At 43.3% G+C, this 24,134-nt stretch overlaps 4 protein-coding genes across 7 annotated transcripts in view; 1 reads left to right on the plus strand and 3 right to left on the minus strand.

Moving 5' to 3' along the window:
- Window positions 1-1,462: 1,462 nt before the first annotated feature.
- On the minus strand, window positions 1,463-9,505 carry oplah (5-oxoprolinase, ATP-hydrolysing). Its single transcript, XM_061265669.1, has 29 exons — window positions 9,202-9,505; window positions 8,978-9,104; window positions 8,426-8,614; window positions 8,099-8,290; window positions 7,716-7,830; window positions 7,504-7,627; window positions 7,227-7,422; window positions 6,935-7,100; window positions 6,729-6,867; window positions 6,565-6,632; window positions 6,296-6,471; window positions 5,999-6,139; window positions 5,817-5,929; window positions 5,526-5,696; window positions 5,323-5,460; window positions 5,117-5,255; window positions 4,725-4,837; window positions 4,428-4,579; window positions 4,185-4,345; window positions 4,015-4,116; window positions 3,748-3,922; window positions 3,403-3,587; window positions 3,180-3,326; window positions 2,883-3,017; window positions 2,625-2,774; window positions 2,390-2,547; window positions 1,977-2,137; window positions 1,803-1,900; window positions 1,463-1,727 (listed from the first exon to the last, which is right to left on the minus strand). Exons 3-29 carry the CDS (start codon window positions 8,594-8,596, stop codon window positions 1,575-1,577), a joined length of 3,939 nt encoding a protein of 1,312 aa, XP_061121653.1. The 5' UTR covers window positions 8,597-8,614; window positions 8,978-9,104; window positions 9,202-9,505; the 3' UTR covers window positions 1,463-1,574.
- A 140-nt stretch (window positions 9,506-9,645) lies between these two features.
- shrprbck1r (sharpin and rbck1 related) lies at window positions 9,646-15,223 on the minus strand. Of its 2 annotated transcripts, none has more exons than XM_061265671.1 (14): window positions 14,618-15,223; window positions 13,977-14,151; window positions 13,809-13,874; window positions 13,588-13,729; window positions 12,967-13,057; window positions 12,573-12,867; window positions 12,422-12,504; window positions 12,076-12,246; window positions 11,727-11,887; window positions 11,485-11,596; window positions 11,223-11,402; window positions 11,053-11,151; window positions 10,839-10,982; window positions 9,646-10,592 (listed from the first exon to the last, which is right to left on the minus strand). In XM_061265671.1, the coding sequence occupies exons 1-14, from the start codon at window positions 14,891-14,893 to the stop codon at window positions 10,512-10,514; spliced, it is 2,076 nt and encodes a 691-aa protein (XP_061121655.1). In that variant the 5' UTR covers window positions 14,894-15,223; the 3' UTR covers window positions 9,646-10,511. The 2 variants fall into 2 exon arrangements, with proteins under 2 accessions (XP_061121655.1, XP_061121654.1); XM_061265670.1 differs by having other exon boundaries at window positions 13,809-13,877.
- Window positions 15,224-17,629: 2,406 nt separating this feature from the next.
- Window positions 17,630-18,210, plus strand: prlh2 (prolactin releasing hormone 2). The gene is made up of 2 exons (XM_061266361.1): window positions 17,630-17,798; window positions 18,005-18,210. Exons 1-2 carry the CDS (start codon window positions 17,630-17,632, stop codon window positions 18,208-18,210), a joined length of 375 nt encoding a protein of 124 aa, XP_061122345.1.
- A 212-nt stretch (window positions 18,211-18,422) lies between these two features.
- The window catches only part of myripb (myosin VIIA and Rab interacting protein b), a 39,295-nt gene continuing 33,583 nt past the window's right edge, over window positions 18,423-24,134 (minus strand). For 2 of the 3 annotated variants that reach the window (XM_061266317.1, XM_061266318.1), the window contains exons 12-17: window positions 23,354-24,088; window positions 21,880-22,071; window positions 21,645-21,806; window positions 21,474-21,569; window positions 21,324-21,384; window positions 18,423-20,540 (exon numbers count right to left, since the gene is read on the minus strand). In XM_061266317.1, the coding sequence (XP_061122301.1) occupies window positions 20,497-20,540; window positions 21,324-21,384; window positions 21,474-21,569; window positions 21,645-21,806; window positions 21,880-22,071; window positions 23,354-24,088 (1,290 nt within the window). In that variant the 3' untranslated portion in view covers window positions 18,423-20,496. The remainder of the gene's footprint in view (window positions 20,541-21,323; window positions 21,385-21,473; window positions 21,570-21,644; window positions 21,807-21,879; window positions 22,072-23,353; window positions 24,089-24,134) is intronic. The other variant, XM_061266321.1, reaches the window with a different exon arrangement.

The raw sequence follows: 24,134 nt of genomic DNA on the forward strand, positions 1-24,134 counted from the left end.
TCCTACAACTCAAACAATTTGCATCACATCACCGCACTGCCGGACTTACTTGGGCTGTTTTTCATTTGCAAGATTGTTTTTATTAGACAGCTGAATGTGTTTTGTACTGACTTTTACGGTTGTTTGAAAGGAACAAGGCAGTAAACGGTGCGTAGAATAAAATCTTGCGGCATTACAAACTCATTAAACACATTACATTTATCCTCTTTTAATAATGCAGTGAAGGCGCACAAGCGCCTGATAAATTGTTTACACTCTATTGCGACATGCACGGATCACTCAGACTTATTATATGTAGCGGTTTGAATGTCCCTTTAAATAGTTCTCAGGTTTATCGTTTTTTTTTTCTTTCAAACTGTTAAACCACTACCTCGAGTTTTTATACTGTCGACGATGTAGACTTTGCACAGTGGGTTAATTTGCACTCTTTTGAAGTCATGAGATTGTCTATAAAAACAAAAGTATTAAATGTTGAAATGTTTTTGTCCGTTTAAAAAAAAAAAAAAATCTTAGCCTCAAGGTTGTCTCAGGGGGATGAACTCTATAAAGAATGTCATGGTGCTCAACAGGTTCTATAATAAAATTATGTTTTAGTACAATTGTTATTTTTTTCAGTTTTATAAACTTTTTCAAACAGAAATATTGATACCCGATTTACTTAGTCAGCATTTAACAGAGCATTTTGTTAATAGTTGCTTAGGGTTAAACTTGTCATGTTTGTTGTCACATTGAGACCTCAGCTCTTGCAAGCTTTGAGGTGATAAAACTAAAGGAGATAATTCTGGAAAGGCTCAAAGTGTTGGGGGGGGGGGGCACATCTCCAATCCTCAATAGTACCACAGATGGTGTTAAGCACAGGAATTGCAGATCCATAAACAAGGAAGTTATCTTTGATCAATCGTCCACGGGCTACGAATCGGAATTTGCGGGGAGCAAGAAAGCATCTGATTTACATCCAAAATCCAGCAGCCGTCAACCTCCTGCTGCTTCCTCCGCAGTGGTCGCTATCTCTTTATCAGCAGCCTACGCATGCCAGCACTCCCTTACCATGCCCCCCCCTGCATCATTCCTCACCCAAAAAAGGGGGAGGGAAACAACACCCCCGCCCACCCCGCCCTACTACAAGACAATGCAGAGCTACACCTCAACAATCACTTGCTAATTTAAATGTACGACTTGGTCCTATTGTGCTTGGTTCCAAGAGTAAGCGCCATATTCAACTATTCAAGATACATCACATTGGAATGTGGGTGGAGATAAAAGAACAGCTGCAAGATTATTTTTTTGCATGACCTGATGAAACAAAAGTGATTCGCCTTAGTTAAAAATAAAAGGTAAATATGGAAGGTTTACTGCAGACCTTAAATAGTATTTTTAAACCCTTGCAAAAGTCGATATATAGTTCAAATGTATTTTAGCAATGTGCAAATGTAAAAATAGTTGGTTCAAAATGATAAAAACGTTTCTGAGAAAAATCTTGCCTTTAATACATCTTGTTTTTGTTCACCTTTGAACTTGTAACTCCTTCACATCACTCCAACCTTCTTCCACTTGTATTTACTCGGCCGGCTCTGTCACACTCCTTCTTGTGCCATGCGGTATTCAAAGACGCTGCCCCTCTCTGGGAAAGTCTCATTCAAGCGCCTGCGTTTTGTCTGTGCTTTAGTTGCTGCTTCCTCCTCCTTCCCATACCCCCCACCCCCAGGGGTGCATAAGCAGAACATGTCCTGTAGAGGGAAAGAGACACACAACCGTCAGACTGACCCAGTCTGTCACCCTAAGGTGTCTTTTTTACGTCCTACCCCAGGTTGAAGGCTGACGCTGGTCTTGGCACCCAGGTTGAGCACTCTGCCATCAGCTCTGTGAAGCAGGTTCAGCCCCGCCGCACCAGCTTCACCTCCTGACCAGCAGAGAGAAAGAAAACATGATCAGAAACTGATTGTCATTTAAAAACAAAGAGTTTGCAAGTACTTTACCCTCAAGGCCATAGGGGCGCGTGGATCTCCTTTCACTCAATACAGAAAGAACCACTTTGTCCCGAAATAAGAGCTTACGAATCACACCGTCTCCTCCGCGGTACTTCCCTGCACCTCCTGAAGCGGGTCGCAAAGAAAACTGCTCCAAAATGACTGGGTACCTAAAAAAAGACAGGCACGATATATTATTATTACAGCCGTCACTATATTATGTCATGCTACATGTCACATAGAAATAAAGATATATTATATCACTATATCAAAAATGATTAGAGGAATATTTTTACAGCTACTATTATAGCAATCAATTGCTTTAATATTTTCCCCACAGGTGCTGCCGATAAAAATACACATCTAATATTTGAATGACTAAAATAAATGAATATTTCATCCAATCAGATCCCATGGCTTGCCTCTTTTCCAGAATCTCAGGGTCGGTGATGCGCGTGTTAGTCATGTGCGTGTGAACGCCACTTCTCCCGTTCCAGTTTGGCCCTGCCCCGGCACCACCAGCGACGGTCTCATAGTAACCAACTTTCTCGTTGCCGAATGAAACGTTGTTCATGCAACCCTGATCACAAATCAATAGGTTGTCACACAGGCGCCAATTTTCAAAAATCAAAGGTGACCGTACTTCTCCATCCTCACCTGAGAAGCGGCGCAGACCTCAAATGCCTTAAAAATGACATCCACCACTCTCTGGGATGTGAGCACATTCCCACCAACCACAGCGGCATCCACTGAAGGCTGCAGGATGGAATCTGGAGGGATGACGACTTTGATTGGTGCAAGACAGCCCTGAATAGAAATGGAGAGAAAGACATGACAGAGCTCATTTACTGGCTGAGGCTCCACCCATGCACCCAGACAAAATAGATGAAGCCTAAAGAGAGGAATGCATCAGACCTGATTGAGGGGGATGTCCTGTCCCACCATGCAGCGCAGGCAGTAGATGAGAGCGGAGAGGGTAATTGCACGTGGAGCATTGCAGTTCCCCCAAACCTCTGTGCCTGTCCCAGTGAAGTCAAACACAGCAGTCCCCTGTAGTGGTTAAAGTCTATTAATGCCAGTTTCCATGACAAAGTAGAACTGGGCCGCCTGCGCTAAGTAAATCTTCACCAAGGCTGAACTGTCAATAAAAGTGAAAATAGACAAAGCTTTCAACGCGCTGACAATCCATTGTGTTGACTTCATTACAACCACCTCTTCTTCATTAATCTGGACCCGCAGTCGGATCGGGGTGCCGTCATCCATGAAATCCTCCGACTCCACCTCCAGGGAGCCGGTCTGTTGTCGACGACGACGCGCAAAGTCCCTCAGCATGTCCCTCACTGCCAACTCTGCATTACTCTGCAACACGCACAGGCCGTGCCTTCAGCCGAGCTCTACTCTGCTGTTTGAATGGTTTGATTCTTGCCATCGTTACCTGAATGTAGCCCATGTAGGCTTGAACTACTGCCAGGCCATAGCAGTCAATCAACTCCCCCACCAGCTGACTGCCTCTTCGGTTGGCCGCCACCTGAGCGCGCAGGTCCGACAGGTTGTCGTGGAGGTTCCGAGTGCCGGACGATTCCGGGTATTGGGCTGGAGCCATCAGGGCCTCCGTCACAGCTGATGAGCGGGACAGCGAGAGTAGCCAAGTAGTACAACAGAAACACAAATTGATGCATCAAAATGGCATGAGGCCTGAAATTGATTAACAAATAACATTAAATCCACAACATTGAATACTTCAAAAATATACAAGCGCAGCCAATTGTTTTTGTCCTACCTTCTTCCTGGAAGACTCCACCTGTTACCAGTTTGAAGGAAATAAAGACAGCACCCTCCTGCTGCAGAGAGGTCGAGTGTGGGGGCATAGAACCAGGAGTAATGCCTCCTATGTCTGCATGGTGCCCCCTGCTGGCCACAAAGAACACAGGCCCACTAACACCTTTCCGAAACACCTGGAATTCAAGGAGGAGGTGTTTGGATTGAAGAGGAAGGAGAAGTGATAATGGAAAAAAAAAAAAAAAGATTCTGTGGCACGATGACTGACAGGAGTGATGACTGTGAGATCCGGAAGATGACTACCGCCGGCACATGGGTGGTTACTCAGAATCACATCTCCTTCTTTTATTTTATCCCCCAGAGATTTGATCTAATAAAACAAAAGGAGAAGAGAGATTTGAATCTTTTGGGGAAAATCAGCATGCAAAGTTTACCCACCTGGTACTGGACAGTCTCCTGCATGGCACCTAGATGGACAGGAATGTGGGGCGCGTTGGACACCAGACCACCAGTTGGTCCAAAAACAGCACAAGAGAAGTCGAGACGCTCCTTGATGTTGGTGGAGATGGAAGTTCTTTGCAGTACTCTGCCCATTTGTTCTGCAGCACCACAAAAGTCAGAATAAGTCGTGATTTTTAGATATGGAGTTTTTTTTTTTTGCTGATATCGTTGACAGCCAACCTGCTATGCTCATGAAGCGATGGGAGAAGATGGAGAGCTGCACCGTGTTGAGTTCTGTGCCCACGGCGCAGTGAGGGTCGGAGCTGACCGTCATGCACACGTCACCTCTTTCGGTCAAACAGGCCTCGCAACAAGGCTCCACCAGGATGGTGCTGAAGAGGAAATACAAAATTTATCGAAAGTAAGAGCCATCACTCATGTCATTCAAACTGAGCATTGTTTTTTTTTTTTTTAAATAAACGTCACATTGTGAGGACACGCTTAAATGAACGGCAAAGCATTTGTTACTTCCTGCACCTGTTCTTGTCAATGATGACGGCCGGTCCCAAGATAGTGTGACCGCAAATAAGTTCCTCCCACAGATACACAGCAGTATCATGATAACCATCCTCAAAGAAGCATTTGGTCATCTAGAGAGAATGAGCAAAGATGTGTGTTTAAGCACGTTTCCAGACCACAAGCCTTCCTGTTGCAACCTTAATATTAACTATTCCATTTTTGTGTATTCTGGGTCAGTTTAGAAGTCATCAAATCTCAGGGTGAAAATGCATTTTGGACATTTTTATCAGTTGTTTAAAGTTGACCCAAATATAAGGGTTAAAAATGAGCACGGATCCATATTTGTGTGTGTAAGCAGGAAGGTTATTATTTTTTCGGGGGTGGATATCCTGGAATAAAAATCCAAATACCGTGACAGGTTTGGCCTGACCATGTCCCTTCTTTGGCTTGTACATCAATTTGATGCCTGATTTGCCACAGCCCCTCACTCTGATGTCATCTACCATGATGGGCCTGTCTGGGATGGTGAATCCAAATTCTTTTAGATACCTAGACAAGAACAAAAGCCTCAGCTCAATGTCACATGGGTAGACATGGCCCAATTCAGTGAACAAACCTCTGAGTAAAAGCACGGCGGAAGTCACCAGCTTGACAAGTCTGTTCATTTCCAGGGAAGCCGGCTGCGGTCACCATGAGAGCGCAATCTGTGCCCTCATAGCGCAGGTGGAGAAAGACCTCAGTGGTTATTTGGCCACTGAGATATGAAAAAACAGTTTAATGCAAAGTTGCGAAACAATGACGAACAACTTTATTGCCAACCTGTTGAATCCACGTGCACACAGTGTATCGTGGCAGCGTTTGGAAAGCAGTTCCACTCGACGGTCCAGCTCGCCGAAAGAGCCGCGTTCGTACTGGAGGGAACACGGCTCTTGCACCTCCTCCACAACGTCCGCCAGAGCCAGACCGTAAGCTGACAGCACGCCACTGTACCTAAAGACACAAGAAAGACACGAAAACTTAAAATAATCACTGGCTCGTGTATGGGTGTACCTAATCAAGTGTCCAGTGAGAGTTCAAAGCAAACACCAAAAGATCACATATGATGATTACTTATGTATAAAGACGTTCTTCATCCCAAGAGCTCGGGCAATTGCACAGGCATGTTGACCACCTGCACCTCCGAAACACGCCAAGACGTGCTGAGATGTGTCGTGGCCTTTTGCCTAGAGCGCATAGATGATAGTTAACGTTTGACATATTTGCCACAAAAGTGTACGCTGTTACTCGAATACCTGTGTGAGAGCTCTTATTGGCCGACACATGGCCTCATTTGCCACGCGGATGAATCCCATGGCCACGTCTTCCAAAGTCATTTCAGATTGGCTTGCGGGCACAGTGCTGTCGTTTGAGTGGTTTAAGCCATTTGCAGCAGCCTGCAAAAATATATACATTCTAATGAGAACCAATGCGATCACTTCGATAAGATTTAGAAAGTTATCATGCATCATTTTGCCAAGGAATCAGGGCAAAAAAACTTTATATCTCTGAAAATCAATCCAATGTTGTGCTATTAAGATAAATATGAATACTTTTGATTGGTTAGAAGACAGGAAGTGGTTGATTTCTTTGGTCAGACTCTGGAAGTGCGTCATAGTCTCCTCCAGGGAGAGAGGTTCGTTCTCGCCGGGCCCAAAGATCTTGGGAAAGAAGGAAGGGAGGAGGCGGCCCAGAGCTAAGTTAGCATCCGTCACGGTCAGAGGCCCACCTAAGTAAATCGAAAAGGGTTAGTTACGTTTCTGGACCCGTGTAATTCACTCTTAACGCACACAAGTAAATCAACGATGATTATGTACATTACCTTTCCGATAGCAAGCCGGTCCTGGATGTGCACCGGCAGACTCTGGTCCAACAACAAACATCCCCGACCTGATAAGGAGAGAGGCAAACACCGTTCCGCAAATACAGATGAGCCAATATTGACACATGATCTACTATACTGGTCAAACGATTGCTGTAACAGACCTGAAGAAGAGTCGCGAGCCTCCGCCTGCCGCAACGGTGTTGATGTCGAGCTGAGGTGCTTGCAGTGTGACCCCAGCTGTTGTCGCTTCGAAAACGTGCTCAAACCGGCCCGCGTAACGACTCACATCGGTAGATGTGCCTGCAGAAGTATAGAATGCGGGATTATTTTGTTAGAATGCAAATCTTTATCGTATCCACAGACTTACCACCCATATCAAAGCCAATGACGGGTTTCTTCTCCTTCTGGTTGTAAGATGTGACAGCGTAACCCACGACTCCACCGGCTGGTCCAGACAAGATGGCGCGCGAGCCACAAAACTGCTGCATGGGAGTTAGACCACCGTCGGACTGCATGAAGAGGACATCCACATCCTGATGACAGAAGGTTAACAAGATGAACCTGCTGTTGGAATGAAACAGGTGCACATTTGTGTTGGATTAAGTCATCCCATCAATTTGAAAGAATACGTTGTGTGTGACCCACTAGTATCACCATACCTTCAAAGCACCCTTAAACCCAGACGTGAAGCCTTTAAGATACTCCCGGATTTTGGGTGTGAGGTAGGCATCAGCGCACACAGTGTAACCTCGAGGAACCGCCCTGACCATGGGCATGACTTTGGAGGACAGAGACACCTGGGTGAAGCCCAGTTGCCGAGCAAGGGCACCCACGGCTTTTTCATGGTCGGACCACCTGAGGAGTAAAGAGTGGGAACTGAGCATACACTTCTAATCTTCTTAATTCAATGCAAGGCTTTCATTCAGCTTTACTGACGTGTACGAATGAAGCAGAAGCACAGCCAGACTGGTGATTCCACGGGACAGAACTCCTTTTAGGTCCTTCTCCACACGTTCCAGATCAAGTTCCTGCCATACTTCCAGACTATCCCCGGTGCTGCCTGGGTTTAGACACATTCATAGGAGTCAGATATCCATCAGTATAAAGATTTTTGTCAAGTGAACCTGCAGAGTTTTTTGTTTGTGCACCTGTGACAACACGCTTGGGATCCTTCCTGGGTAGCTGGCAGCTGTCTTGCTTGAGGACGACACGCTCGTCTACCTCGATAACCTCCTCGTAGAGCACTTCAGGAACAGACACCTCCTGTGCATGCACATATAGTAGCTATTATATAATGGGTTATCAAAAATTGGGCAATGTGCAGAAATCGATAGAAAAAAACACCTTGCACAAGCACAAATGACTTCTATTCACCCTTCAAGACAGAACTTCAAGGATAAGTAAACACTTAACCATTAATAGTTCACTGCTCAGAGGGTAAACCATAACAGACGACGAAAGATTGCTTCTCCCCACGGATTCCAAAGTACCAGCTAGAACCTGTTTTTGTTGTTTTTGTTGGATTACCAACCAAGTCAAAGAGCTTGGGCCTGGCCTGTGTTCCGATGTGCAGCAAATCCTTGAAGCCTTTCGTAACCAGCAGGGCCGTTCTCTCCCCCTCTCTCTCCAGCAGCGCATTGGTGGCCACCGTGGTACCCATTCGAATCCAGCCGATTCGAGACGTGTCGACGGGCTGGTTGCGAGGAAAAGCGCATCCGGTTTCCTGCCGGCGTCAACGCAATCAAGTTCAAAGTCAAACACATTACATGGCATTTGTGATGTTATTTTTTTTTTACAGTATAAGACAGCTAGGAAATTGAATACAGTTGTTGTACACATACTCCAACATCAAGGTTACCTCCTCCAGGACTCTGCGGATGCCTTCAGTGGGGGCGTCTTTGTAATTCTGGGGGTCACGGGAGAGCAGTTTGAGGACCCTCTCCCGGCCGTCTGGCAGCCGAGCGAAAACATCTGTGAAAGTTCCTCCTCGGTCAATGGCGAAGTCAAACTTCCCTTCAGTGTGGGCCATGGTGAGCAGTGTGGACACCTGGGACAGACACGTGTGAGCTTTGCACGTTGTACACTTTTAAAACGGACATTTTGGCCATTTTCATGCATTGAACTATAAACTAATTGTAGCTAATTATTTATACCAATACTATTGATTCAGTGAGTTTTCCCCCTCTGCTGCAAGTTAATGCTAACATTTGATCACTACGTGCAAAATTGGCCACAATTGCAAAATGAGTTGCAATTTTAGACTCACATTGCATAATATTAAACGCTGCAGAAGTCTGCAAATATGACGTGTACAAATGTGAGTAGGGAATGAAAAACACACTAAATGAATGCAAGTCTGTCAGAATGTTACCGTGGCATCGCGTGCCTTCGGGAAACGGATTTAACTCACCCTTCAGCCTTAAGGTAATCGTTGATAAGACGGTCTGTCAACCCTTGCGTGTCTTAGCTTCAAGTAGCCTCCCTTGTCGTGTTCTACTACACTGAAGCGCTCATTTGCAGTAACGCCCTCTTGCATTCTTTGCAACAGAAAAAAAAGCTAGCATGGCCCCTCACAGGGAGACAGTGAACATTTATTGAAATAATATGATAAAAAGCAAAGTGCAGTGAACGTACCATCACAAACAGCATCAAAACACCACTGCCTTTATTACATGTAATGAACGGAAATAAAGTGGAATCATGGGAGGAAGGATAAACTACAGGTTGAATTACATATCATTTAACCTTAAAACGTGGGTAACTTCACAATTAGAAGTGACCGAAATTCACAACCGAAACTGTATTATTAATTGCACGGCTATTAATTTCGTACTATGTCCAATAAAAAAAAAATATAGGCGTCGGGATGTTTTGTCCAATCAGATTTTAGCGTCCCCCAGACGCGAGCAGTGTGGCGTTCATGTAACCACGGAAACCAACGTTTCGAGAGAAAAATAAAATAAAATAGCATGCTTTCTTTTCACCCTGACGCCCAAGAACTTTACGTGTAGTTGTTTTTTCAACATATTTTACATCAGGCATAGATAAATAATAACGAAAATGATCTTGCGCAAAAAGTCATAATTTAAAGGGTATTTATTGAATGAGCATTAAGGCACAGGAGACACCAAATATATTTGATTACATATTAAGACAGAACAGTAATTTGCATGGCTTCAGTGCAGGATAGTCGTGTGTTTAAGGAGGAGGGAGTTTTTTACTTATTCACTAAGTACTTAATGTTTATATAATGAAGTTCAAACCATGCATTTAGGAGTAAACAGTGGATTGAAAACCCTCACAGATAACTTATAACATATAAACAAGATTTGGAGTGGATTATTAGCTTATACAACATGTGTTTGCAGGAGACAAGTTTTCCTATTAATAATTACATCAATAAGCAATATGCTACTCACCCAGAAGTTTTGCATTAACCGTATCTGTTTTTCCATCAGCTGCTACATTATGTCGACGTGGCGAGACATTTAGTTTCCATTCAGCAGACAGAAAATCAAGACTACGGGACAAAGGCCTAGAAAAATATAAGACTATAAAGTTTCAAGAATATAATACATATACATTGCACGGGCACAAGGATGAACACCCTGATTGTGAGTTTGTGCACAAGTAAAAAGGCCACGTTGGTGTAAAATATTGCAGCTTGGTTTCAGCACGTTAAAGTCACACATACCTGGAAGGCTACATTTGCTGAGGAAATAAATCATTTGCAAAGGCACCGCATCCCACCAAGAGTTATTATTCTGTTCTCGTTCGGACATGGTTATGTTTCTTCTCATTTGTCGTGGAAACTTTGATGGTACATTTTATGGTGCAACCTTTCCAAGTCTGCTTTTGACTGTAAACTTGTTCTACTAATACTTCGCCAGACAATATTTGGTTTCTATGTCAATCATTTACACACAAACCCACTCTTGCATGACTCAGTGACAGTTTTGACACTCTGGATGGCATTTTTGACGGTTGATATTGCAGCGACATCCTCCAGTGGTGTCACCAGGACCCTTGAAAACAATCAAATACAGAAATAGCTTCAACTGATTTGCATATTGATTATACCAACATACAATGTCAGATTATAGTGATATACTCAATAAGTAGTACAATTACTTAAAAGGAAGATATCTGAGCTTAGTGAGATTAACTATGTGGTTGGCTATTTCTGACTTTTGTGTTTCTGTGATGGCAGCAAAAAGATATGGCAACAACCATAAACTAGGAAATGACACTTGGAAGTCAAAAAGCGGCACCTTTGGCCCCCAGCGTCGCCCTCTGGTGACCCAGCAGATTTCAGTGTGACAGACAGTGCAGCGCAGCCAATCGCAGCCGTCCCTCTTTTGCACGATGATGCCACACTGGGGACAGTGCATGGCCTCCCCGGATTGCACTAGTGTCTGTTCGTGAAATGCCAGATAAGAAAAGGATTCTATCCGTTGGAATGAGGTCGCTATACATTGAGCTCACTTGAAGTAGATGCGTTGTCCTCCGCGCAGCGGAGTCGTTGATGGCGCGGACGGCGAGATCGTCTTGGTATTGCTTACAGTTCATTCCCTCGTGAATAGCCTGATGAAGAGATGGATGTATCTTTAACATGTACTCTTAAGATTTTCTGCATCCTGGGTCATCCTGTCTACCTTGCAAATGAGGCAGTTTTGCTTCATGCACACGGGGCACTGATACACGTTGACTGTGTCTTCGTACACACACCAGCCCGGGCAGTCTGCCGTGGCACAGTGGTAGCTTCCTTCGCATCGGGACTCTGCCACCGACAGACTTCTCTGCAGCCAACGTTGGTACTCTTCTGGAGTAACCAACTTCCAAGCGGGTGGGGGAAGAAAACATGCTAAGAGGATAACAGTGGAGCAGAACCTTCAAAGTGTCTTGGTTTTTACTCACAGCTCTGATCTCCCGCTCTTGCAAGGAGCATGTGCAGGCATACATGTCATCTCTGTAGGGACAGGACACGTCCGGCTCCTCGCTCAGCATAATGACGGAGCGCAAGCATTCTCTTGGCAAACACAAACAAAACATTCCGTATCATTGAAAATGTTCACTATCAAACTATCCATATTGTACACAACAAAGTTCTAACTCATGTGGCCAATAAGTGTTTTCAGAGTCCCTGTCCCAACTCTTACTTGCAGAAGCAATGAAGACATTCCCTGAGAACTGCGCCCTGTCCTGGCTGAAGTTCTGTATAGCAGATCCGGCAGTCCAGAGACTCAGGATTCGGTACCAAGTCTTGACCGTCCATCATGACCAGTTTGGCAAAATTCTGCTGGCGTTCCTCTTCCCTTGCCTAGGACAAGGAGGGCCTTTTTTAATGAATCAAGGCCACTTTCTGCTGATGCGGTGTTTTCGATCCCAGATATCCAAGAGCAGTACTTGCATTTTAAATATATTACTACAATCACCAGATTGCACAGCTGCCTTCTCCAACTTTTTACACGTTGGTGTTATGGTCCCAGATAAGGTCTGTTCTCCTACCCGCTGGTACTGTGCAATTGCATCCTTCTCCTCCTGCAGCCATCTGCGTTCCAGAGAGTCTGGTTGGTACTCGCCCGGAACATTGTAGGTCTCCGGGCGACTGGCGCCGCAGATCTCGCAGCCGGGCCGTGTCGGTTTGTTGATGTAAGTACACGAAGGGCACGGCCAACCCTGAAGGAATACATAGGACCTTACATTACACTAATTTTTAACTATCAATTTACAGTATCTGCTCAAATGGAGGCCTCCTCTGATCAATGTCTGTGGGTCATCACTTGCTTCATATACAGTAAAATATTTTATTTATTTATTTTTTAAATACAATATTTTTACTGTAGTGTGTTACCTGAGGGAAAGATCTTTCATCTAGTTGAGGCAACTCCACATTGGCGGCATTGACTTCTTGGTTACTGTGTTTTTTCTGTGAACCTACACAGACAATGAAAAAAATGTCAATTGTTTTGATCATCAGAAAATCACATGTGTCACTCACTCACCAGCGTCGCCGCCATTTAACTTTGGTGGCAAAGTCTTACAAAGTCTCCCGTTGTTATGAGAAGCGTGAGGGCGCAAATCCGCACACGGAAGGGAATTGTGGAGGAGTGCGCTTTCCTGGTCCTGCTGGAGGAGTTGGCGGGTCAGCTTCGTGTGGCACGCCGACAAGAGGTACATAAAAGCCGTGTCGCCGTCCTGACGAACGCCGTATGAGGCTAAGGAGCGTTCGTTAGTGCACAGGCATTGGCCAATCACCCAGCGCTGCAGCCACGGGTGAAAGCCATATTCGAGGAACATCTGGGATGATTGAAATTTAAAAAAAAAAAAAAAAAAAAGCACAAGGGGGAGTGAGCGTGAAATCACATTAAGGGGAAGAACACATGACGAGACACAAACCTGCTGTTTCAAAGCTGCAGTAGTAATCACGGGAGAAACTCTCATAGTGACGCAACAGGATGACGTCGAATCCTCGATTACAACAGTCAAACTGTTTTGGAGAAAACGAGGCAACACTTGAGAAACACGACCGCAGTGGTTGATACGGCCACATTTTTTTATTATTCTGAGCATGACAACAGTGAGAATCAAGTGTGAAAGTGCAAGCGGCGGTGCGAAAGGCACACAAAGCAGAACGATAGACGAGGTGGTGTCAAGTGTAACATCCAAGACAAGTAATTGATAGGTTACGTCTTTGCAGGAAGCTAAGGTGTGATGCTGCAAGTGCAGATAGAGAGCTAAAGATAACTCCAATGGAGCTCGGGGGAGAGCAGACCTCCGGCGAGGCGGAACAATCTCCATCAATAAAACATAAAGCTCCCGCCTTCAAGTTGTTCGTGTAGTATGAGGATACGGTCACCAGATAGCAGACATTGTTCAGTCTACTCAGGCCAGCATTTTATCAATGATTTACATGACGCTATTTATAAATAGTTTTAAGGAGCGTGCACCATTTGATGGCATGCGATTTACAAGTTTGCAGTTCTCCCATGCAACCATTTCCGGGAGCAGACAACCTACTTGATTTCAGTGTCTTCACATTGTCGTATAGTGGGTTGGATCTTCAGTGCAGCCTTTTGGCAGGAAAGCTTGGCAGCGTAGACTGAGGCCGCCTTTATGTCACCGGTCTCTATGGCTCTGGTTAGCTGGATGCATGTGTCTTCTGCAGACGTTTATACAAGAAGGGCTCAAAGACATGATAAGGTTGTTGCCATACTGATTTGAAAATGTTCTGTACGCACCTAATTGCTGCAAAGATGAGGTATCTTGGTGGTGGAGAAACTCTGCGTCATCTAGAGTGGCTGCTGCTGCTGGGGAAGAGATGAAAAATGCCATTGCAGAGAATGAAAATAATCATCATCAAGTCAGGTTTATTTGATGACAAAAAAAATATTAGATGGGTCGCTGACCTCTGCGCGCTTCTCTCAATGATGTCATCATCACAGTGGCCCACTGCTGAGCCTCCTGCTCATTCCGAAAATTGAAGCTGATACGATCATGCGGAGGCGTTGTCAGACTCAGCTGGTGGCATTTTGGTGCTTTCACTTCATAGTTCACAGATCTCAAATCAAACTTGGTGATAGTCTGGAAGATAAAGATAATACCAATAGGAATGAGAGTATAATGATACAAGATGGTGTCATATTGCTGTTTGACCACTTTCAGGAAGTTTCACTTTCTGTTCAAGGAAGGCTGCCACACCCAAACACTTTTCGGAATTGCTGTTTTAATGCCTCTTACAGTCAGAGCTCAATCATTTCTCTCAACAATCAATTTCAACTTCATTTTGTATAACACTGTACAAGTCACATTTCCATTGACGCCAATGTTAACTAATGGTTTAGTAACGCCAAAGCAATAGTTAGCTTGTCAACATAGGGACTCTAACTGTCAAGTCTTACATTTTAAGTCCCATAAATGCTTTACTGGCGTGGTTAAAACGGACTTTAAATGAGTCCTGCAGCCCAATGGCCATAAAGTATGCAACTTTAATGAGGTTTTAGGAGGCTATCGACTACTAGACGCTACGACGGCTGGCAGAGGAACTCACCGCGCAACGACCGATACCGCTGCAATCTTTGAGCCAAAGACGGAATTCCCCGGACTTCTCCGGGTCCATACTGAGCTGAAGGAGAACAGTCTCCTCGCCTGCTCCCGGAAGACGCAGGGGTCGAATACCATAATGGCACAACGATACTCGAACAGACATGAGGACGGTTTGACAGTTGGGTTCAGCTTGCGACGCTCCATTCTCAACCGGCGGCGAAGGAAGCGCTCGCTGTTCCGTCGCAACACTCGCGGTCCAACCGCCCGAACTCAGTGACATAGTGCCAATGGACGCATTTAGAAAATAGTCACGAATAAAAATGGGTCCGCGTCAAGCCCTGTTGTTTGGACTATCATCAACCTCTTTAGCTCCAGACGTAGCTACCTCACCGACAACACAGGAAGCAAGTGCGTGGGCTGTCAAATGTCAGTTCCTCGATCTACAAATTATGTCTTCCTTTCTATTTACTGTAGATCCTTTAGCGACATGGAAGCGTCCTGTTTCTTCGTTGAAGAGATAACAAAGTTCTCAAGAATTTCTCCTGAAGAGCCTGTTCCGACTCGTCCGACACGTTCTATTTCTGATTTGTCTTCTTCGGCTTGTTTACCTGCTTGACCAGGCAAAGGGTGTTACACTACCGTCTAGTGGAGCGTTGTGTAACTACACTTTAAATTGTATCTCAATTCTTACCACCTAAACAGTATAAAACGCTTAATCTAAGCGTGGGGGGGGGGGGGGGGGGAACAAATTCTTGTGGTGGGCCTCAGGACCAGGCATCTGATCCAGCAGCCCTGCAAAATGTGTCCTTTGTTACCTCATATTGTCTTTGTTGCTTTGTCTTGTCTCAGTTGTTGGCAAAAAGTCTTGGAATACAGACTTCTGCCATATTACTTAAATGAATATATTTACTGTGCATGTCTCATTCAAAATACAGTGACGAGGTGCAATAGTGAAACTATGAATAGTTCTTGTTTACTTCAAACTCACCACAAGGGGGCATCAAAGTGTGACATAAACATGTTTACTCATTTGTAGCCAAATTAATATATGATCAAATTTGAGAGAATCTATGAGCGTCTCAATCATTTCCTTGATATCATACAAGTAGTGTTCCTCCTTATCCATAGGTTACTGGATCACTAATGATGGATTTTGACATCTACAGTATTAAGAACATTGAATGGATACAAATACTTTCATTTGTTAAAAAGCTTTATGTAAGATAAAGTCTTCATTGACCACTTAAGCTTTTATTTCCATCCCAGGTAAGAGGGCGATCCAAACTTGGTAACCCAAGCCCACAGCATGTTTCGACTACAATTTATGAGCCAATTAACAAAATATACTGTAGCAGGTAGAGGGAATGAGTTAGAGAACACAGCCAAGTTGTGAATCACTCGCCTAAACTGCTCTTTCACAATCAATAGTACATTTCTCAATGGCTCAAAGCAGCACAAGGGATGGTGGATGCTCGGGTACCAAGATAGTTGCGTCCTTCCAATTCACAAATGCGGAAAGTATGAGTGTTGTATTGGAGAAAAGAAAAAAAGAAACAGGACATGATGTAAAAATATCACATGAAAGCAGCTGTCCTTTATTCTGTGATTTTCCCATGTCTCATCTGTGTTTCCATCCATAGAGGTGAGATGAAGTCATCCAATCAAGTGCTGATCACACTGTTGTTTTTCAAGAGGTACACCAGAATTGAAGCTTGATGCCACAAGGGAAGAGATTCTTGATACTGAGCTAGAATAGGTTTTTCTCTCCTTATGCTAAAAAGAAATGCAAATAAATATTAATCCCAAAAATTTTGGTGTGATAGCAATATTGATTATTTTCAACGTGCAGATATTTTAGGCCTTCACATAACACGAAAGGTGTTCGGTCCAAAAAACAGGTTTTTAATGTTGACCGTGTAGTGACGTCTATATATACTTTGAACGGAGCTCTTTCTGTTCATTAGACTCCGATCAGAACACAATGATTGTGTCCCGCCTTGCCCCTGGCAATCAAAAAGATTGATGAAAGATCCATGAAAAAGACGCCCACGACAGTTGTGGATCACAGTCTGACAGAGATGTACTTCAAGTGCTGGGTTTCCCCCATGTTGACTAATTTAAAGTTGTCTTCACGTCATCAACTTGCTGATGGACGTCTCTGCTGCGTGACAGACGGTAGAACGACTCGAAAAGGACATGTCCGTTTGCAAAAGGGCTTTGAGGAGTGGGAAGGTAAAGAAGGGCATCGGGGGGGGGGGATGGGGGAGATGCGTCCTGCGTGTGCGTGGTGTGTGCGTGTGTGTGTTTATTCATCACCCCACAGGCACATGAGAAGCACAGATATATAAGATGCTGCACACCTGCTTGGCTCGGACAACGACAGACCTCGCCGGATGACCTCAGCCCCCGACCAAAGTTCAGGGTAAGTTATATCTACATTGCACTTTTAAATGAAAACATTTAAAATAATTTATCACTGTTACTTCTATTAGTCGAGAGAATTTCACTTCATTGCTATTTATTTGTATCAAATTTTATATTCATTTATTTTCAATTTTATAAATCATTTTCAGAGCACGGGTGAAAAAAAAAAAACGGATTGAATTTTATTTATTCTCACGATTATTTTCAACCACCCCTGTGATGTTTTTAGGAAATCTCAATCATAAAAAAAAAAATGCTGGATGCAAAATTAAAAAATATCCAATAGTGAGGTAATTACTTAAAAAACGATTTTACTTCAAATGAATTATCATTTTAGTCTGGACCTGTTCAAGATTTGTCATGATGGCAAATCTGTATTCATTCAGATTTAGAACTGAAAATCTCAGATAATATCTTCAAACTGTCTCATATGTAATGTTTCAATAGATAAATTGCCATCAAGTTTGATCAAACATTAGAAATGGTGTGCTATCAAGCGGCCATAAGTGCATGATTTACTCAGTAGACCTTTTTTCCACCTGTTTGAGCGTGTGACCAGCCCCCTTTCCGTGCCTTCGACTGACTCCTCAGCATGATGCCCGTGAGAGTGACGGATGTCCAAGCCAGGAGCGTGCTGCCTGGATCTTTGGCTCTTTTCCTCGTCGTCCTGCTGCTTCTGTTCTCCTCCTGCAACCTCAGCAGCGCACACAGCACCACAGTGGAGCATGACTTCCATATTGTGCACAACATGGACAACAGAAGTAAGTCAAAGTTACATTTTCAGTATTTGTTTCGGATAAATTAGTGGCGTATTAAAATAATTTGTTATTAAATATAAATAATTCATTCAAAATGAACTTTTAATTGCTTTTGAATTATACTCTGTTTATAAAAATGACTACGTGAGACAAATTGCCTTAAATGTATCATCTCAGTGAAAGAAGTGATGCACGTGTTTGTTGTCCAGGTCCAGAGATAGACCCCTTTTGGTACGTGGGCCGCGGCGTGAGACCCATCGGGCGCTTCGGGAAGCGACATAGCCGGGTTGAGGCAATGGGTGATGTGGGGATGCAGCCTGTTGTCACAATGCTGGAGCTGCTTTTCAACAGTCTGCAGAACAAGGAGAACCTGGACAAGGTGCTGAATGGAGAGGATGGGGACTGGTTACCATGACGACGCGCATCTCTCCCTTGCATCACCCGACAAACTCTGAATACAACGTGTGCATTCTGTGTTCCTCTTTGGTGATTGTTAATAAAACCAACCTGCAAATATGTGTTGTGTATATATGGAAATGCAGTTTATATTGATTAATAAATATGAACTTAATAATCTTCAGGCTCGACTTGTGGATGCAACACACCACACATGCAGTGTTTCAACTTGCAAATTTTATTCCATTCATAATACATTTTTCTCCAGGTGCACCTTGGCACATTAGTGTATTATTTATTATACTTTTTTTCTTTTTTGCATGGTACTAGTTTTCCCAACATGTCAAATGGACTGCAACAAACGACAGCAGATAAAGTGAATGTGGCACTGCGCACGGTAAACTTTGACCTCGTCATTTCAACAGGAACCTGCTTTCCCAATTGAACTTATTAACACGGGACACATTTTCATTAATTCCTGTGTGAAGTCATGAGCGCCATAGTACATCGAATGGTGGTTCAACTATGATTGGGCAATATACACATATTCGATATCATATCCATACATATTGTATATTAACACATTCTCAGATGACATTTTTACAAAAATACAGGACACCGACATTTGGACCCTTGTAGCTGTGCTTCTCATGACATTTGTACATCACAAACATGCTTTTATATACTGTATCAAGTTATCAACACATGATAACAAGACCCCCCCCATGCCCCAAAAACAAATGTTGCAAGGAAGTATTATTTATAAAAAGGGGTGGAGCATGTGCACAGAGGCGGATAGATTGCACCTTTTTTTTTTTTTCTGGGTTTCCACCAGCCAGTCAGATAATCAAGCTCACGTGAACTGCTAATGGATGAGAGGAGAAATTAGAAAAAATAAAGCAGTATTCTCACATTTAATAAGAATCATCATAGCCTTATCTTTGCGATAATGTGCATTAAAAAATGTTCCGTTAGTACAAAAATAAATTGCTTTGAACAAAAAAAGTGTGGTTTCATGACACGGACAAAACCAGCTATTTAATATCTTCTATGTGAGTGAGAGAAAAGTTTGGACAGGGAAAGATCCGTTGCTCAAACAAAAGGCCGCTATGTTGGAAAGAAAGTAAGAGAGAAAATGAGAGCAGAAGAAGAGAATACTGCAATAAATGAATGGCTCGTTCATTTTCACTTTAAAACTCAATGGCACACGGTTGGTTTAATTTTGCTTTCATTCACATGATAGAGTTTGCCTTTCGTAATCAATTGTCATTTGAATCATCTCTAGTAGGGCTAGTGTTGAATTCATTTTGAACATTTTGGTAAAAACTTTTTTTTCCCGCTTATTTGCATTCTAGTAGAAAGTTCGATGAGGAAAATGTGATGTTAGAGATATGACATTAATAGACTTGGACCTCATGCTTAGCTGTATGATTTTAAAAATGGACATACACTAACCTGTTGTTTTTTTGGGTTTTTTTTGATGGCAGAAAAAGAACGCTCACCCCGTTAACACTGAAAAGTCCAAAATTTCCAACATCTGAAGCAAGGTAAGAGTAAATTAGTTTCAAACTGAAATGTGCACACAATTATGCTGCCCTTCATGAACGCAAACTACAATATCACCCTCATATTTATGAATTACCAATAATAATAATTTTTTTTTTTTTTAGTCCTTAAAAATTCACCTATTCGCCGTTTTGCGCCCAGGCCAATGCCCAGCTTAAGTTGAAAGTATTTTTTTGGTGCATCTGAACAGTGTTGAAGTGAGGGGAGGAGCTTCGGTCAGGCTTCACTTTAAATAAATATTTTTCCATGGCGGGGCTCAGTCTTCATTGCCTAAGAATAGTGATGGAACACTGTAAAAATGTTTTGGATATTTTTTTACTACCCAGCAGTCCAGACTGATCTTGAAATGACAATAATCCCCTCTTAATGTGCAAATGGACAATCATTCATGAAATCTGGAAGGTCGGAACCCTCGTGACATTGGAGTCCAAGCTGTGGCGAAACATCTCATAATTACGAGTCCATGACTGCACTGTACATCCTAACCACGGTGGAAATTAAAGTTGGATATTGTTTTTGAGATGTTTTAAGGCAGAGACTCTCCAGTCATCTTTGCTGTATGCATGGCGTGATAAGGGTCGAGTGTTTTGTGGGCCCCGACAGGGCAGGTGGAGGTTTGGTGTGGAGCTGGACTCTGGGTCAAGGCACTGCATGAGTGGGGAAGGAGGAGGGGGGCTCTCGTCCACAGGACTTTGGTGTCTGGCCCTGAGGGGACTTGTGCTGCTGCTCCTCATCAACACTATGGCTGAAAGACTTCCATCGACTCCTCTGGCTCTGCTCTATCTGAAAACATACGTACACATAAATATTAAGGTGCACATAAATATTAAAATGCTTTGAGAATTTTTTTTTTTTTTTGCGGAGAGCTTCTGGCAAGATGATAGGACTGTTCCATTTTTAATTCAGCGGTACATGGAAGGGTTCAATTATTTCCCAAAGAATAAAAAGAGACTCTAATAAACTAAAATCAGTGTGACGAAGTTGCTCGTTTCATGCAATTAACTAAAAAAACAAATCTGTATCGGAGCTGCATATGGTTCAATGCAGGTTATGGAGGGAAAAAAAACTGGCTGGGGGAAAAAAAAAGCCATTCACTGGTGTTAAAAGGAGACAACTTGTTGGTTGCTAAAACAGCCTTGGCCTCTTGTTGCGCAAGTTTCCATTTGGATGTTTTACATCTAATGGAGCTTTTCAGCTAATGAGTCCGCTGGCCAGCAGATGTATTCATTTTTACTTCCATTCAGCAAGCAAGCTTTTGTCTTTGCACAATAAGGGAAATGTGTGACATTAAGAAAAAGGGAATAAAGTCCCTCTCTCGCTGACCCAAGTTACACACAAACGCAAAAAAAAATTTCTAAGATAAAGGAAAAGAAAAAAGGATCAAGAAAAACTTCAGTGATGATTGTTAGTTATTAAAATATTTTTCCCAATACTGCATCCTGAAAATAATTATTGGTTCCTTTTTTTTTTTTTTTCTCAGGTGCATGGAGCTTACAAAAATGGTTGAATAAAACCTGCAGGAGCATTTTAAATTATTTATATTAAGCGCAAACCTTTATTCTGTACCTTTTAGTGGAGGGGCTGGCAGCTTTCTCCTCTGATGGCGTGATGAGTCCAAGGTTTGTGGCTGCATTGTCAGTAAAACAATAAACCTTATCATGACCACACTTGACGTATATCGTAACTTAATCAACGATGGCTCGAAAAGTTCAATACCTTTGTTGTTGGCTTGAACTTGGAGAAATGATTGCACACGGTAACATTTAACCCTGCAGTTTTAAGCGCCGATATCCTGGCCTCAATGTTGGATATCTAAAAGTAGAAACAAATAGTTCAAGTCGTAATTCTACAATTGCATTATTATGCAATTCCAATCTCTTCCAGTACCTGCATTTCAGATTGTTGGACTTGAGCAGCAGCAGTAGCTACTTGGTCTTCCAGGAAAGCCAGTTCTGTATCTGTGGTCCCACTACTAATATTGCGGGCACACTGCTCCAAGTCACCCAGCGCCCCCTCTAGGCCATAAACAGCACCAGCAGCCAGGTAAACCTTCAAAGTGAGAACCTGTTAGAACTGGAGAAATAACTTAGCTGTTGAAGTAGGACAATGCATTAAGAGTTACATTCTCCTCCATCTTGGTAAGCCTCTGGTCCAGTTTGCGGGTCTCAGAGCTGCTGGAGATGGCGGTCGCGCTCTGAGGTTCCGAGGGCGAGCAGCCGTCCCTTCCCGCCTCGCTGATCAGTTCCTCGGTGGCGTTCAAAACCTTCAACACCTCTGTGGTGATGCTGCAGAGGGATGCCGCTGAATACTTCTGCTTCATTTGAGAAACACACGCAGAATTATCATTTTATTATCAAAAATATGACCTGATTTCATGCTATCGGAACCACCTGGTTTTTTTTTTGGGAGGTGGGCAGTGCCACTAGGCCCCCCCTAGCTACCCCAATGTCTGTAATACCAACTAACTTAACGGATCTTCCTTTACAGAATAAGGTTTCAATATACACCATATTATATTTCAGAAAATGTACCGAACGGCTTATCTGTCTGAGTGCTAAATACGGTCCGAAATCCATAGACTAACACTGACCATGAAAGGGGAAAAGAGAGACAGATCTTTTCTCAATATGAAATGAATCACTGGCTGAAGCTTTAATCAGTGGATGTATTGATCGCTCTCAGCGCACACTGATAATGTGACAAAAGGCAGAGGTTGAGCTTGCGGAAGCAGACTTGCTCCATTCGTAAAGTATGACCGGCTCTCGGAAAAGGCATATTTTTTTTCTATTAAACATCCCATCATTTCTGAATTCATACAGGACTAGCTACTAGATGGTCATGAATTTTTGTGTTACTCCTTGTCAAAAAAAAAAAAAAATGCAATAAAGAAATACAAATATTTTAAAATTCATCTGTACCTATTTCTCAAGGAATAGGATGATTATTTATTGTTAACGAGTTATAGTATTTTTCCATCTCTGTCGTCTAACCCTATTAAAGTCATGACAGGTTGTACCCGCTAACGAGAGAATCCTATTTTTCACATATTGTGGCAGAATGGTCTCATCTTTGTCACGAGTCTGACACTGCTCACGCAACACCAACGCGGGTCTTTGTGGTATTTGTAAAACGTGAGTCAACATCTTCCAATATTCATTAGCTTGGTAAAAACAGGCAGCGTTGACAGTTACTTTAAAAAGTAATCACATTACAATTTACAGTCAAACAATCAGGTTGAACGTTTTCTGGAAAGCGCAAGTACGGTCAAACATGTCCTTTACAATAACTAATTTTGTTTTTATTATTTCTTAATTATTACATTGGTTGCATGCACAATACGTGCGTGAATGATCACTGGCTGCAAAGTACTCTTTAAAATTGGATCAAATGCGACTCACTGCTGTACCCCTGAGGCTATCAAATGAAATGACCACATTGATAATATGATGATTCATATCACATTATCGTCCGACTGTCTTTCTTCTTTTAAAAAAAAGTTCAGGATTGTCAGGCAGGCTAAAAAGACGAACATAACAGATGCATGTACGAAAATGTAAATAAGGATTTGGATCAGAAGAACAACTGCAAATCCTTACCTGGTTGTCAGACAGCGCCGCCTCCTGGTAAGATGGCGTAACAGCAGGGCTGCTGGCAGCACTGCAGGCATTCTTCCATTCCGTCATCTCCTTCTCCAAATCTCGCCGATGCTGTCTTTTGTTTTTTCTTCTCTCTCCTCGCTTCTGCTCCTTGTCATCTCCGGCCTCCTCCGAACTCCCCGCTCGCTTCTCTATCCTCGTCTCCTTCACTCGTCCTTCCGCGCTCAGCGGCGGACTTTTTATCAACCTCTCACTTCCTGTCATCGCTTCACCGTTCACTTGACTGCTTTGTCCACTTGCTTTTTCTCTTAGTCTGACACTTGACCTTTGCTTCTCCATTTCCGTGTCTTTTGGCTTGGCTCTGCCACTTTCATTTTCCATCTGTTTGAGCGCGGGCCACTCCTCCTCTGACGAGCTGCTCTCTCTGCTGGTAGTGCGGCTCCTGACCAGCTGACTGATCCTGGACCGTATTTCTTCCTCCAGCGGGTCGGCAGGGCCAGATACAGGTCCGGCAGCGACGTGGTGGGCTCCAGGGACCAGAGAGTGGGGCGAAACAGGGCTGCTCGGGCCTCCAGAATTTGAAGCAGCTTTGTCAAAGTCTTGGGAATCGGGTATGATGGCATCTAATGTGAAGGCATCTGGTGCTGCTGTGCTCATTGGCACCGTGTCAGTCACAGTCTTATCCTCGCTTAAGCTTCTCTTCAGTATATCATGGAGAAGAAAACCACTGCTCTCCTTCGGGAGAAGAGAAAAGCAGAACATGAAAAGAACATTGTTCAAC

Source organism: Syngnathus typhle, linkage group LG19 (genome assembly GCF_033458585.1).
Source record: "Syngnathus typhle isolate RoL2023-S1 ecotype Sweden linkage group LG19, RoL_Styp_1.0, whole genome shotgun sequence".
Taxonomy (NCBI): domain Eukaryota; kingdom Metazoa; phylum Chordata; class Actinopteri; order Syngnathiformes; family Syngnathidae; genus Syngnathus; species Syngnathus typhle.

Coding starts and splice junctions, on each gene's coding strand:
- oplah (XM_061265669.1), bottom strand. CDS start 8,596: ATGGCCCACACTGAAGGGAAGTTTGACTTCGCCATTGACCGAGGAGGA. Junction 7,831..8,098: donor GGCCCAAGCTCTTTGACTTG/GTTGGTAATCCA, acceptor GTGCATGCACAG/GAGGTGTCTGTTCCTGAAGT. Junction 2,138..2,389: donor CCTGAGATTCTGGAAAAGAG/GCAAGCCATGGG, acceptor GTCTTTTTTTAG/GTACCCAGTCATTTTGGAGC.
- prlh2 (XM_061266361.1), top strand. CDS start 17,630: ATGATGCCCGTGAGAGTGACGGATGTCCAAGCCAGGAGCGTGCTGCCT. Junction 17,799..18,004: donor GCACAACATGGACAACAGAA/GTAAGTCAAAGT, acceptor TTTGTTGTCCAG/GTCCAGAGATAGACCCCTTT.
- shrprbck1r (XM_061265670.1), bottom strand. CDS start 14,893: ATGTCACTGAGTTCGGGCGGTTGGACCGCGAGTGTTGCGACGGAACAG. Junction 13,058..13,587: donor TGTGAAGACACTGAAATCAA/GTAGGTTGTCTG, acceptor TCTCCAAAACAG/TTTGACTGTTGTAATCGAGG. Junction 11,888..12,075: donor CAATTGCACAGTACCAGCGG/GTAGGAGAACAG, acceptor TCCTTGTCCTAG/GCAAGGGAAGAGGAACGCCA.